Source organism: Protopterus annectens, chromosome 7.part0 (assembly GCF_019279795.1).
Source record: "Protopterus annectens isolate FY-2018-M chromosome 7.part0, PAN1.0, whole genome shotgun sequence".
NCBI lineage: Eukaryota > Metazoa > Chordata > Ceratodontiformes > Protopteridae > Protopterus > Protopterus annectens.
Window position 1 is genome coordinate 1706345187 of NC_056739.1, and position 15286 is coordinate 1706360472.

A 15286-nucleotide genomic window follows, 5' to 3' on the forward strand; every position below is an offset into this window, starting at 1 on the left:
TGTAATAAGGGACTTAGGGACACAGGTGGACAATGGTCTCACCTTCGATAACCACATAGCCATAACAGTCAGGAAATCCTTTTATGTGGCACACCTCATCACTAAGGGCTTTTCATCCAGAAAAAAGGAGATCATTGTCCCACTGTACTCATTCCTCATTAGATCCATTATAGAGTACAATGCCCCATTTGGTATGTACCTCACAAGACATCTGCAACAACTGGAAAGGCCATAGAAATACCTCACTAAAAGAATCACAGGCCTAAATCAGATGCCCTACGCTGACCGCCTTAAAAAACTCCAGCTATACTCTGTCGCATATCGTCTACTCAGAGGCGATCTCTGCTTAACATACAAGGCCATGTCAAACCCAGAGCTATTGGACATGCTACACTTAAATAAATCCCAATCCCTCAGAGCCACACGCTCCAGGGATCTAAACCTTGTCATCACAATAAACAAAACATACTGGAGGGATAGGTTTCTGACCCAGAGACTCCCCAGACTCTGGAATAGATTGCCCACACATGTCAAGCAGAGTGCCTCTTTGGCCCTCTTTAAAAGGAACCTTGACGATTGGATAGGAGAATGGAAATTTACCCCGGGGATCACGTCAGTCGCCTTGCTAGACAGGGGTCCAGGGAAGTAAACAGTGTGGGAAGAAATAGCCAGGGAATTGTTATGGCTAGGCTTGTATAGGGCCTAGGGCTGATAGCCTAGTACCAACCTATGAACATTTCAGTACTTACTAGCTCTCTTCTTACAGCTACTGCTATTCTTTGCATTCTACAATAACTGTAGCCTTAGTAGCATTTTACTTCTGGATGTTAGAGGGACTCGATAACAGCCAATACATCTTCAACAGGTATAGTCACTCATTACAGACCCCCTTCTGTGTATCACCAATACCTGGGTCTGCTGACAGAATTTATTGGGTTCTCTTGATCAGTGTCATAATTCTGCTTTGTCAAAGGAAATTCATGGCATGTATAATCCATTTTTACATTTTCCCCACTTCACCAGTTTGTGGCAAAAACTGCTGGGATAAACCATATTACTGCAAAGACAACAGCTCAAATGATTAGAGTTCACATTTACTAGACTTGATCTCAAATAATGGGAAAAATCAAGATTAATGTCTTAAAAAAAACACCTTTATTCAACTCTAAATCAGGGCACCAGGTAAAGGCTCCACATTGCCATCCTTAACAACTAGCTGCTATAAGAATTTCTGATGCATTGCTAAAATACAATCTCTGGCTAATATATACACACAGAAAAGGACCTCAAACACACCACACAAACTGGACTAATCCAAAGATTTAAAACATTAACACTGCTGTCTTCAGTCTTAAACTGCAGGGTAATAAATCCATGTTACAGTAGCAGTATATTCTGCATATTCCATTGAATTTTGTGCAAATAACCCTTGACTTTAGACAAAGCTTAGTAGCAAAGAGCATTTTAAGATTTGCCAGTTAAGCCAAAAATCCTTCCAGATGCATTCTCCTCCAAAGATACAGACTCATTATTCACAGTGCAAACTGAAAATGGCAAAGAGTACTTAGTCTAAATTTCAGAACTGTTTTCATTTTGACAGTAACTGAATTTGCAGTTTGCTTTTCAGTTTTCTGAAATGGAATTATCTTACTAATACCATTTGAATATCCCTGGCATCAGAACCACAAAAGATAATAGACATTGCCTTTATTTTCCAGCTCAAAAACACTTTAAAATATTGAATATTATACCGGCTATACACGCAGACACAAAAACTCACCATAATTCCATGTGTTCTGCTGTTTGAAGATTCCAATGATACCTGCATTATAACCTATATCAACCTCGAAACGAGAACGGGAGATGAGGACACACTTCCCACGTAGCACTGCATTTGGTTTCTGCCATGTGTTGCACATCTTCATAAGTACACCAATGCTGGGGACAGATACAGAGTTCTCTGAATAAGAAGTAAACGATACCACTACGTCCAAAGGCTTCAACACCACAGATGTCATTGGCCGAACAGCCGTCACTGTAAAAACAAAATAAGGTACATCTCAATGACAACTTTTACAACATCATAAAAGCTTTTTGAAAACATACAACTCCCACTCACTGACAGCAATGAAGAGCAAAACTGTTGAATATCTCACTTTAAACTGAACACAAAATACAATGCATTAATGATTTTACTTAGCACTCAGTTTTGGCTCTCTTCTGTCAGGCTTTAAAATAGCTCAATGTTCTTTGAAGGATGTGTACAACGTTTCAGTCAGAAGGCAATATCTTAAAAGCTATTTCAAGTATCCATACTCTCAGTGCTTGTAAAACTGCTCTTGTGTTACCAACAAAAAGGAGTACAAAGTAATGCCAGGATGGAGAGTCCAGCAACTTCCCTGTTTTAGACTTGAAAATTCTAAATAAGTAAAAACATCTTATTCGGAATATAACGGAAATGTACATTTTTTTTTTATTTCTTTTTGCAGGTGAAGGACCAAAAAAAGGAAATCTCCTATGGCAGAAGCGCCCGAAAAGTTAAGCTTTAATATGCTTGGGCAGATTGTCATGACCTAGACAAGCATACTGTACAACTATGCCAAGCACAGCAGCTCTAAAGTTTTACTCTGCACCACCACAAACACTCCTAAGTGTATGAAGGACATCTGATTCACAAGAACCCACATTCATACCAATTCTTCCTTATTTCCAAGTCCAAGCAGCAAACAAGGAGCGCTCCTGGCATGACTATGTAAACGGCATTGTAATTGTTTTGCCAAATGTAACTCCTGTGGCAAAGTAGCATGGGTTTACATGGCTTCAACGAAAGCTAAAAAGAAAAAGCCTTCACAGAAAAAGACAATTTTGTCTAAATCAGCAAACAAAGAATACCCATGAGCCACTAGTAAGAGAACAGCAGGAAATGGCACACAGCCAAGAATGCCCATGAGCCACTAGTAAGGCAACAGCAGGAAATGGCACAAGATATGGAAAGCTCCCATGAAACACACAAGGTATCTCTGGAAATGAAAGTTAATCAACTACATGCAGAAATATTCAAAAGTAGCAGCTCACCGAATGATTATGCGAACACAAATAACAAAAGGATCTAACAAATAGTCGACTTGTTATCTCATCATTCAGATGTCAGTTCCAGCATGCAGATATCGGAAAAGCTAACTAAGGAGAAGATTGTACAATTGGAAACTGAACAGCAGCAGTTAAATCAGAAGGTAATACAGCTGGAGGACAGATCAAGCAGAAATAATACAAGGTTTCCTTCTATTGCTGAGCAACTGAAAGGCAGAGACCGTGCTGCATTTATGAGGAAATATCTCAGCGAGTGGAACGTTTTTTAACCATCTGAAATGTACACAGAGAGGGCTCATAAGTGGACTGTCCAAGGAGAAGTGAGACGAAATAACTTAGGCACACATTGATTAAACTGAGGGCATACATACTTAACAAGCAAATTCTTTCAATTCTGTGGAAGAGGGGTTCTACATATAAAAATCAAGGCACAAGAGTCTGCATGGATAATGACTACTCAACACCCACAAGGATTAAAATTAACTTCTTTATCTCAGTGATTAAGTGTACAGGGCAATGAGAACTGGGTTTAAACTCCTCTACCCAGCAACATTTAGAGTTGCCCTCACCCATAACCTCTCTGGCACCTAGGTCCAGATATGTGAATCCATCCGGGCGCTGATGGGGATGAGGAACGAGGACCCGCGCTTAAAGGTCATCCCCAGTGGGTGACCCCGCAACCAGGGATGGAGCTCTTATTCATGGGAGAGTAGGTTGGTGCTCCGGGAGGGACTGGCTCCAAGCATAGAGGGAGAGGACAGCCTCCGAGCATCTTGGACCTGGGACCAGCCAGGGGACTTGGCTGTCAGCGTGGACAGGCCAAGGACCATCAATGAAAGACAGATCTCAGATCCTGTCCCCCGGGCCCCCAGTGCCGCAGAGATGGGACATTCAGAGTGTTTCGGACCAGGGGCTGGCTGGCGACTCTGCCATCTGTGTGGATGGGCTGACAGCCATCCTAGGAAGCCAGTTCTCAAGTCCTGTCCCCCAGGCCCCAAGTGCCATGAAGATAAGGCTGTAGGAGCATCTCGGACCTGGGGCTGGCCGGAGGGACTTGGCCATCTGTACAGATAGGCCAATGGCTGTCCCAGAAAAGCCAGTTCTCTGATCTTGTCCCTCAGCTCCACAAAGATAACAGTGGAGTATCTCAGACCAAGGGCCAACCATGGGAAAGATGGGCCAGTGTCCCACTCTTCTCTCAGGACATGGGGATAGCACCCTGCAAACAGCACCACCCTGGAGCCAAGACAGCACAATCCAGGAGAGCTCCAGCCAGGGTGAAGGTTGTCCGATGATGGTGCTCTTACAGGAAGTCCCACATGCTGGAGACAGTGTTCTCTCCATGGAAATCCGGATGAGGGTGGACCTGTCCCTCGGTGGCTGAGGGGAGTTCCGTGGGACCAGTCAGAATCAAAGGAAAGATCTGCAGAAAAGCAACGGAAAATATGACATGAATAGGCACACTGTAGGAGACACAGAAGAGTGAGGGATCCTGACAGCAGAATGCCGGGAAAGGAAAACATTTGTCTGGGTAGAAGTGGATGCGCGGAGGGGGTCCATCCCAATGGAAGTCCAGAAGGGAGATCATGGCAGAAAACTGCTAAGCCAGTAGAGCTCCTGCCTGGGTGAGGGGTGTGCAGCTGCACCCCCCTCTTAGATGGAAGCCTGGATGGAAGCACGAGATGGGAGAGTTCCAGCCTGAGTGAGGGGTGTGAGATAGTGGGGTCCTCCCCGAAAGTCCTGCATGCGCGCCAGAGACAAGAGTCCCTCCACAGAAGTCCAGATGAAGGTGGATCTGCCCCTTGGTAGCTGAGGGGAGTGCCTCCAGGCCGGTCAGAATTGGGCAGAAGGTCCATCAAGAGACAGGGGCATGAGCAATTTGACATGATCAGGCAGCATGCAGGAGACATAGAAGCGAGAAGGGCCCTGATTGGGGATCATGCCCTGAGAAGGAGGTCTGTTGTCTGGGTCAAAGGGGTGGCTCATATGGGGTCCGCCCATGCAGAAGTCTGGAAGGCAGCAAGAGGCAGACGGCAGTGGGGCTGGCAAAGCTCCTGCATGAGGGAGGGGTGTCTGGCCCCAGCCTCCCTCCCAAGATAGAAGTGTGGAAGAAAGAGACACGCAGAAAGCAGCTGGGCCAGGATAGCTTCTGCCTGGGTGAGGGCTATGTAAGTATTTTTTTCTTAAATAATGTCATTGTATAATAGCAATAACCTACTCCGTGGTTGTGGTATATTGAAGATTTACCCATGGTTGCCTTTGTTTAATCACTCGGGCTTCGCCCTCATGATTAAACCACACCAACTGTGGGTAAATCTTCAATATACCACACCCCGCCGTCAGTTATTGCTTAACTGAAACAAGAGACAGACTGTATCCCAAAAATGTATTCTGAACTACAACAGATAAAGAGGTTTTCCTGATCAAAATTACACAGGAGGCTAGCTGCTTTGTGAAAACTGGAAACATAATTCCCAAGGTGACTATAGTTTCTGTTCCACAGAAAATATTGCCCAGGCATTCTAAAACTTTGAATATGTATGCTAATCTCCTTGAAATGCAATATCTCAAAAATAACTTGCTCGCTCTAATTACAGAAAAAAAAGTGGTTGACAGATATACGCTGTCTGGGAGGGGGATTCTTCTCTCCCCACTATTGTGAAATTGTGGGGTCAGTATATATACGTTTGGGGGTGTAGGAGTTCAGGAGGGCTGGCCCTATGCAAACAGAAAACTGTGTGCATTTATCTTGAATGGAATGGATATCTTCCTTTGCTTCATTTTCACTCCAGTAATTTCCAGATGATCAAATTTAGAGGTGACACTGTGGATTCAATAAAACTATATTTAAAAAATAAGAAAGTAAAAAAAGGAAAAGAAAACTTATGTTACTAGATACAGCAGAGCACTCATTAGTACTACCCTCCTATCCTCAAAACACATCTTCAGTACAAATAAATATCAGCTATTGTAAGTATGCCATTTTAGACAATCTACAAAACTACACAAGCTGTTGTAGTTCTCATGCAGCAATTTACCAGTCAATATACAAGTCTGTATTTAAATATTAACTTACTGATGTTGTGGTAGTCTTCCAAGCTGAAGTTCCACATCTTGGTAGCAGGATCTACAAATAACAGATGTACGTTAGTGTACATACTTCATTTTTCTCTTTATAATCCTTTCTTTTAAGCATTCACATTGTGCACTACAAGTGCAGCTGCCTTTGAGTACACTGTGGTATGTCTCTGTAGTATAATTTGTACACCATACAAAAAGTGTATCTGTCCACAGTGTTATTTATATATATATATATAAATATATATATATATATATATATATATATATATATATATATATATATATATATATATACACATACATATATATATATATATACATATATATATATATATATATATATACACATACATATATATATATATATATATATATATATATATATATATATATATATATATATATATACACACATATATATATACATATATATATATATATATATATATATACACATATACACACACACACCAATAACCTCAACTTATTAGACTGATAACACTTTGTAAATAAAATCTACACCCATAATTATTTCTAATTATAAAATGGACTGCTCTGCTGCTCAGCTGTATAGTCAAATCTATTCTCTGTGAAACTCTTTTTAATATGGCACGATATCTGCATGAGTCAGTCTGATTTCTTGTGTTACAATACTGTATTCTGTATGTGTTAATACGTTACTAAGAAACAGTCTTTTGGGAAACCCTCCGTCAGTTTGTAGAAGACTTGTGCAAAATTCTCAACAATCACCTGTATTTGGACCCAAATGATAGACATGCCGCATTTACCTCTGACGTTTACCAGCACCTAAATAGGTGTATAGAAAAGTCAGTACCTATGTACCCTAAATATAACAGCAAAATCATGAGTAAACGTCTCTTGGGGATCCCCTGTATTAATAAACTGTGTTAAAAAAAAGGAAATTAATGAAAAGTTTAAGAAATCCACATTTTTTAACTCAATGTGGCACTGAAAATTGCCAGCAGGGAACTTAAGAGCACAATTAAAAATGTAAAGTAGTACAGGCTTAAGGTCACTAGAAATATCAAAGGAAACTACAAATCTTTCTTCAGTTATGTCAATAAATGAAGGAATGTCAAAAAATGCACTGAGCTCATCTATAACAATATCACACGCTCCCCAATCCCAGTTTTCAGCCAATATACATCCATGGTGGTGCAGCGGTAGCATTGCTGCCTCACAGCAAAAGGTTCTCCCGTTCGTTTCTCGGCTGGAGTGAGGGGAGTGCCTTCTGTGTGGAGTCTGCATGCCCTCCCAGCGGTTGGGTGGGCATTCGAAAGACATGCGTAAATGGGCGTGCCTTTGTTGAAGGTTGAACATCGAGCTGGCACCTCGGCGTTCGTGCAAATCTACTGCCAATCATTAGCAGACCGGAGTTCCGCTGTGGCGACCCCTAACCGGGAAAAGCCAAAAGACAACAACAACAACATATTAACAGAAAATTTTAGTGTTATGTTTATCCCAGCCACCCGCACTGCTGTCCTCACTAACTTTGAAAATTTATCTTCTCTTGAAACCATTTTGAAGCAAGACTTAGAATCACTGTCACAGACTGAAAACAATACTTTCATCTAACTGGACAACCTACTGGACTGTGCTCTAATTAGCACCAAATGTGTACTATCCATACCTTTATTAAACTCTTGAACTTCAGCCTATTCACAGGATCTGTACCTGATGACCAGAAAACAAAGTGACTCCCCTACACAAGGGTGGTGCTTCATGGGCATGGGTAGTTATAGGCCAATCAGTCTCAACAGTACTATATGCAAAGCCATGGAACATATAATTTACGAGGCCACTGCCAACTGATCTGATCAAGACCCCAGTCACTATGATTTTTTTACCATTTTTTTTTACTGAATAGTATACTTTTGTAGTGAGGGCGGCCGCAGTGGTGCAGCGGTTAGTGTTGCTGCCTCACAGCAAGAGGTTCTCCGGTTCAATCCTCAGCTGGGGTGCCTTCTGTGCGGAGTCTGCATGTCCTCCCTGTGGTCGCGTGGGTTTCCTCCGGGTGCTCCAGTTTCCTCCCACATCCCAAAGACATGCTGTAGGTGGATTGAACACTCTAAATTGGCCCTAGGCATGAGTGCATGTGTGTGCCTTCTGTGGAAGGTTGGACGCTGGGCTAGCAACTCGACACCGTAAAACTCCACTGCCAATCATGAGTGGACAAGGTGATCCGCTGTGGCGACCCCCTAAACGGGAAAAGCAGAAAGAAGAAGAAGTATACTTTTGTAGTGAAACCACTGCAACATTTTATTGTGGTCTGTTGCTAATAAATGGATGTATCTCATCTTGGTGTATTTTTCTTGTGGTGCTGACCTGTTTGTGAAAGTGAATAAGAAGTTATGTACTCACCATAACGTTCCATCTGAGTAGGTATCTTCATTTGTCTGCAACCTTTGGGGATACGGATCCGATCTCGGATCCGAGCCGGCAACTTCTATCACAGCATAGATTCGAGCTCCTAGCTACTCCCCTTACCCATAATCCCCTGCCTACCCTGACTGACCTCAGATCAAGTTTGCCCCATAGCACAGCTGATAAAAGTGTCCCAAAGGGAACAGATGCTAATAACCACAAGAACGATCATTTTGGTCAGGGGGAAGGAGGGGGGATGGTTGCAGACAAATGAAGATACCTACTCAGATGGAACGTTATGGTGAGTACATAACTTCTTAATCTGAAGTAGGGACTTCATTTGTCAGCAACCTTTGGGACAGAGTCCCCAGCTACCTAAATCTTGGGTGGCCTTCATGGAAGGATATTCCGGAGTACCACAGAGCCAAAGGACGCCCTACCTCGGGAGACAACATCTATTTTATAGTGGCTGATAAAGGTGTGAGATGAAGCCCAAGTGGCTGCGGAACAAATGTCATCCAGTGGAACCCTAACTTGAAAGGCCGCAGATGTGGCAACGGCCCTAGTAGAATGAGCATGGACTCCTTGAGGTGCAGGCCTTCCTGAGCTCTGATATGCTAAGAGAATACAACTCGAGATCAATCGAGAGAGAGAAACTTTAGAAACTGGCTTTCCGAAATTACTTTTGGCAAAGGAGATAAACAACTGATCAGATTGCCTATGATCAGCAGTTCTATGAATATAAAAACGTAGTTGTCTGTGTACGTCTAAGGAATGCAGCTTGTACTCTCCTTTGTTTTGAAAGTTGGGGAAAAACACTGGAAGATTGATAGATTGATTGATGTTCGCTTCTGAAGATACCTTAGGTAGAAAAGACGGATTGATCCTGAGGTAAACCCTATCTGGGTGAAAGACCAAATATGGTGGTTTGACACAAAGAGCTTGCAATTCCGATACTCTTTTGGCTGAAGTTATGGCCACCAAAACGGCTGTCTTCCAAGAGAGAAATTTGAGATCAACCGTGGCCGCCGGTTCGAAAGGTGGACCAGTCAAGGCCTGTAAGACTAAGGATAAATCCCATGGAGGTACCACCTCTTTGACTGGAGGCCTAAGGAGGAAGGTACCCTTGAGGAAGGTCTTACACAGTTTGGAAGTGATAAGAGGGCCAGACTCTTGCCCCACATGATAGTATGAGATTGCTGCAAGTTGTACCTTGACTGTGGAAGAACTAGCCCCCTGGTGAAAGAGAGAGGTTAGAAAATCTAGAACCGAAGCTATCGGGGCTGTAAAAGGGTCTAAACGACGGTGTTCTGCCCAAATGGTGAAGCGTTTCCACTTACTCCGATAAACCCTCCTGGTGGAAGGCTTGTGAGCTGCTACAACAATGGCTTTGACAGGTGATGAGATCCTGGGAGTCCTTATGAGGAGTGGAACTGGAGCAACCAAGCCGTCAGCTTGAGGTTGACCAGGTTCGGAGTCGGAAGATCGAGAGGGTGAGAAATGAGATCCGGGAGGGGATCCAGAATCCATGGTGGATACACTAGGTGAGACCATAGGTAAGGGAACCACGTCTGACGAGGCCAGAATGTGGCAATGAGGATCATCTTGCTCCCCAACTGCCTGGCTTTCTGCAATAATTTCAACATCAGGGGAAGAGGAGGGTAAGCATAAAGTAGACCGGGAGGCAAAGCATGAACTAGAGAGTCTCTCAAGGACTCCCCCGGAGGGGGGATCAGAGCGAAGTAATCGTTGCATTTGGTGTTTGAAGGAGAGGCAAAAAGATCGCAACAAGGTTGCCCCCATCGGGCAAATACTTGCTCTGCAACTCGAGGGTTGAGAGACCATTCATAAGGAGTCAGGATAGTACGACTGAGCCTGTCCGCTAGAATGTTGGACTGTCCCGGAATGTGCGTTGCTATCAGAAAGCGGTTGGTGGAAATCGCCCATTCCCACAGTCTCATGGCCTTGCGGCAAAGGAGGTAAGACCTGGTTCCCCCCTGTTTGTTGATGTACCAGACGACTGACATGTTGTCTGTCTGTACTGCAATCGTCCCTACCGGAAGAGAGTTGTGTAGTGCCTGCAACGTCAAAAGCACCGCCCTCATCTCTAGGACGTTGATATGCAAAGAGGTCTCTACGTCGTTCCACGTGCCTTGGACTGTCCTGCCTGAAAAATGCCCCCCCACCCCAGGCGAGAAGCGTCCGTGGTCACTGTGTCGACTGGCGGTGGTAGTGAGAAGGGACGTCCCGTGTGGAGATTGGGAGACTGGAGCCACCACACGAGCGACCTTCTGCAAACCTTGCTTAAGGAAATGGGATGAGACAGGGACCATTGTACCTGGAGGGTCCACTGCAGGACCCACATGTTCAACCGGGCCAATGGCAGCAGAGGGATTGCAGCCGCCATAGATCCTAAAGCCCTCAGGACCAATTCCGCCGAAGGAGTTTGCAGTTGAAGGATGGCCTGCACGTGCAACATCAGGTTCCGAAGCCGATCTGGAGTCAAGAACGCAAGCATCTGTCTGGAATCCAGTCTCGCCCCTATAAAATCCAACACCTGTGTAGGGATCAGAGAGGATTTGGTCATGTTGATGGTTAATCCTAATAGTAGAGCCAGACTGAGGAAATAATCCCTGCATGAACAAAGTAGATGCCTTGTTGGGGCCGTAAGGAGCCAGTTGTCCAGGTATGGGAAGACTTGAATTCCCTGGAGTCTCAGGTGGGCCGCTATTATCGCTAGGACTTTGGTGAACACCCTGGGGGCTGAGGTGAGGGCCCTGAATTGAAAGTGACTGGCTCCCAGCCGGAAGCGGAGAAACTTCCTGGAACGCCTGTCACCTAGAATGTGATAGTACGCATCCTTGAGGTCTATGGAGCACATCCAGTCGTCCTCCCGCAATAAGGGGAGGATGGATTGCAACGTGACCATTCGGAACCTTTCTTTGGGTACCGCCAGGTTTAGGAGAGAGAGGTCAAGGATGGACCTCAAGTCCCCCGTCTTTTTTGGCACCAGAAAGAACCTGGAGTAAAACCCTGATCCGATTTGATCTGGGGGGACGGGCTGGATGGCTCTTTTTTGCAGAAGCTGCTGAATTTCTGCAGCAGCCGCCTCCCTCTGACTGGGTGGTACGTCTGGGAGGCCTCTGATTCTGGGGGTTACGATAAAGGGAATTTGGTAACCTCTGGATATAATACGAAGCACCCAGCGATCCGTTGCTATGGACTCCCACACTGCTAGGTGCCTCGAAAAACACCCCCCGACTGCCTTCAGAGTAGAGCAGCCGGGTAACCCCTCAGGGGTTCTGCGTGGGCCTCTCAGAGAACGGTTCTCTGGACCCAAAATTCCTGGGACCCCCTCTGCCTCTGGGGCGGCGTCCTCCCTGTCCTCCTCTGCCATGAGAGGACTGGTTGTCCTGAGCAGACTGGGATTGATGCGATTTTTGGAACCACATCTTCTTCTGACCCTTTTGGTTCTTGGAAAAAGACCTCTGGGGCGCAGAGAAGCGGACTCCGATGGCAGACAAAGTCTTCCCGTCTTTCTCGCTCTGGACAAGAGTGTCGCGAACGGTTTTGCCGAACAGTGCAGAACCATCAAAAGGGGCATTCGCGAATGTTGCCTTAAAGGGTTCCGAGAAGTCACAGTGACGGAGCCAGGCCTGTCTCCTCATGACAAGCCCGACTCCGCCTGCTCTAGCGGCTCCCGCCGTAGCATGAGACAACAGCCGCATAGAGGTGTTAGAATTAGAGCGGAGGGTGGCCATTCGGGAGGAGTACAGATCCTTGTCTCCCTCCGACATGGACCCTGGGGGGGAAGCAGCGTATTCCTTAATTAGATCCCGCTGCATCCGAATAACGTGTGCCATGTAGTTCAAGGCCCTCATAGAGAAGGTCGCTGAACTGAAGGCCCGTTTCCCAAGACGGTCCATCGCACGAGACTCCTTGCTCGGAGGATGAACCGTGGGGCTCTCCTGAGCCAACTCTTTCTTGGTGGCTGCAGCCACCAACATGGCATCCACAGGGGGACCTCTGCTCCAGTGTGACCTCTCTGCAGGGGGGCTCAAAATTTTGTCCGGGCGCTTGGGGATTGGCTCTACGGTGTCCAGTTCCTTCCAAGCCCTAGTGGATATGAGATCCACCAAGGGGTCGGGTGGAGGGGACACCCAAGAGGTAGATGGTCCTGCCTCAAACGCCTCAAGGAATACGGACTCATCAGAGGAAGCCTTGGGGGCAGACCACCCACCCCTGATTTTGAGCATTTCCATGATGTCTCAGAAGGAGACATCCTCGGGGGGTGACCTAGGGGAGCCCTCCCCTTCATCTAAGTCTGTATCTTCGGTGAGACTCTCAGGGGAGTCTATGTGCCTCCTCTTGCACTTTGCCTTGTGAGGAATCTCCTCGGGGGGGCTGTCCGAGGAGTCCTCACGGACTGTATCTTGTTCCACTGGAACTCCTAGAGGCGCTGAGGCAGGCTGCCCCGAGGGCCGGATGAGGGGAGTCAGGACCAGATGAGAAGGAGTGCGGGAGGGAGCCGAAGCCAGGACCGGAGGCCTGGAAGTACTCAACAGTGCCCTCTCCACCGCAGCGAAAGCAGAGGGGGAGCCGCTCTCTGACGGATCCGAGACCCGACTCCCACTCGGATCCGAAGCGGGGATCGGACCCGGCGCCGAGAACGTCGGATCCGAGGGACAAGTGTGCTCCGACCGGGATGGAGCCGAAAGCACACTGAATCCCTCGGATCTGAAGCTCGGCCCATGGCTCCAAGAGGTCGGATCCGACAAACTCGAGGGAGCCGTCGGAGCTGATGTGCCCAGCACGGTCGGCTCCGACCCACCCCCGGATCCAACGTGGCTCGGCTCCGAGCGCTCCGACCCCGGAATGCGGGTCGGAGAAGGAGCAATAGGGGCGAAAAAAGGGGTCGAGCTCCCCCCCGGAGGGGGGGGGAGGCAAGAGCACTCCCATCTGCATCTGGGCCTGGATGAATCTCCTCATCATCTGGTCCATGTCCGTATCTGACATGCTAAAGGTGGACCTCGAAGAGGCCACCGAGGCAGACCTGGAGTGCTGCCTCGATGACCTCGACGGGGACCGGGTCACCTCCTCCTCGGGTCCCGGGGAGAAACAAGGGGATCGGATCCGAGGAGGAGGAGACCGAGAAGACCTGGACGGAGAAGCCCTCTTGGCGGGCGGGGCCGATGAAGAGTCCTCGGCCCGCCGCTTAAGGTGCTTCTCCCTCCGCTTCTCTTTCCTGGACTCCCTATCCTCCGGAGCCGAAGCGGGAGGTTGAGTCCCGGTCGGAGGAAGGGAGGCAGGAGTGACCGCTACCGGGGGGGTAGCGGTCACCGAAGTACCGGAGGCCGAAGCAGAGTCTGGGGGTAAAAGGCCCGCCAGAACCAGCTTCGACCTCCGATCCTTAAGTGCCCTGGGGTTGAACGCCGCGCAAATCGCGCAACCCGAAGAGAGGTGTCCAACCACAAGGCACCTAACGCACTGAGTGTGGCCATCAGCCGGTGAAAGCTTGTGACCACACTCGGTGCATTTCGAAAAAATGGCTTTAGGGGCCTCCGACATAACTAAAGTAAAGCACACTCACTAGGCCCCTACACTCAAGTCACACACACACGCTACGACCAGCGGGGGAGGGAGGAAAAATTTAAATTAAAATTTAAGCTGAGAAAGCTAAAAATAATAAGTTTTAGCGTTAAGGGTAAACCTACCACGCACACACAATCAGTCAATCAGAAAAGAAGAAAGAAAACTTTTTTCTCACAAAAAACGCCAAGAGCTCTGGAATCTAGCTGTTGCTTGAAGAGCGACAAACTAGATCTGAGGTCAGTCAGGGTAGGCAGGGGATTATGGGTAAGGGGAGGAGCTAGGAGCTCGGATCTAAGCTGTGATAGAAGTTGCCGGCTCGGATCCGTATCCCCAAAGGATGCTGACAAATGAAGTCCCTACTTCAGATTAAGAAGTTATGCACTTACCATAACGTTCCATGTTTGTAGTCCATCTCGCCTACATTCTTGCTGGATGGGCTCGGAGCCAAACCTCGGCTCCAACTTGGCTGATACTAAATCTTGAGAGCTTTTACTGGCTCGAGGCTATCCCCTATCCCATGGTGCACCACGGCAATTCCCCAGATCTTGTTTACAAGAAAGCAACTAAATACATAATAGTGATTATACTATCAATAACTATGTACATACAAACAAACGGATTTTGTTTTACTATCCACGACATGTGGGCCGACAACTATAACAAGGTCAGACAGCATAATGGATAGTCCACCAGTTCCTCCAGGATACAGGAAGGGGGAAGCAGGGTGGGACGCAAGAATGTAGGCGAGATGGACTACAAACATGGAACGTTATGGTAAGTACATAACTTCTTAATGTTATGTAGTCCTATCTCGCCATAATTCTTGCTGGATGGGATAGCGTCCCCAGCACCTTTATCCCGGGTGGCTCAAGCAAAGAGACTCTTTTAGCACAGTGGACCCAAAGGATGACCTGTCCCAGGAGGCCAAATCCAATTTGTAATGAGTGACAAAAGTATGAGGTCTTGCTCATGTAGCTGCTGCACAAATGGTATCAATTGGGAGTTTTGATTTGAAGGCATATGAAGCTGATACTGGTCTAGTTGAATGGCCTCTTACTTTAGCAGGTAGTTGTTTCCCAACGTTTTTATAAGCAAATGAGATGCAGTCTGAAAGCCATTTAGATAGAGTTACCTTGGA

At 46.7% G+C, this 15286-nt stretch overlaps 1 protein-coding gene across 1 annotated transcript in view; it reads right to left on the bottom strand.

Annotated features, from left to right (window-relative positions):
* SMARCAL1 (SWI/SNF related, matrix associated, actin dependent regulator of chromatin, subfamily a like 1) overlaps positions 1-15286 on the bottom strand; it is a 911772-nt gene that overhangs the window by 717777 nt on the left and 178709 nt on the right. Inside the window, exons 3-4 of the mRNA XM_044078228.1 lie at positions 6167-6217; positions 1781-2035 (exon numbers count right to left, since the gene is read on the bottom strand). Coding sequence (XP_043934163.1) covers positions 1781-2035; positions 6167-6217 — 306 coding nt within the window. The remainder of the gene's footprint in view (positions 1-1780; positions 2036-6166; positions 6218-15286) is intronic.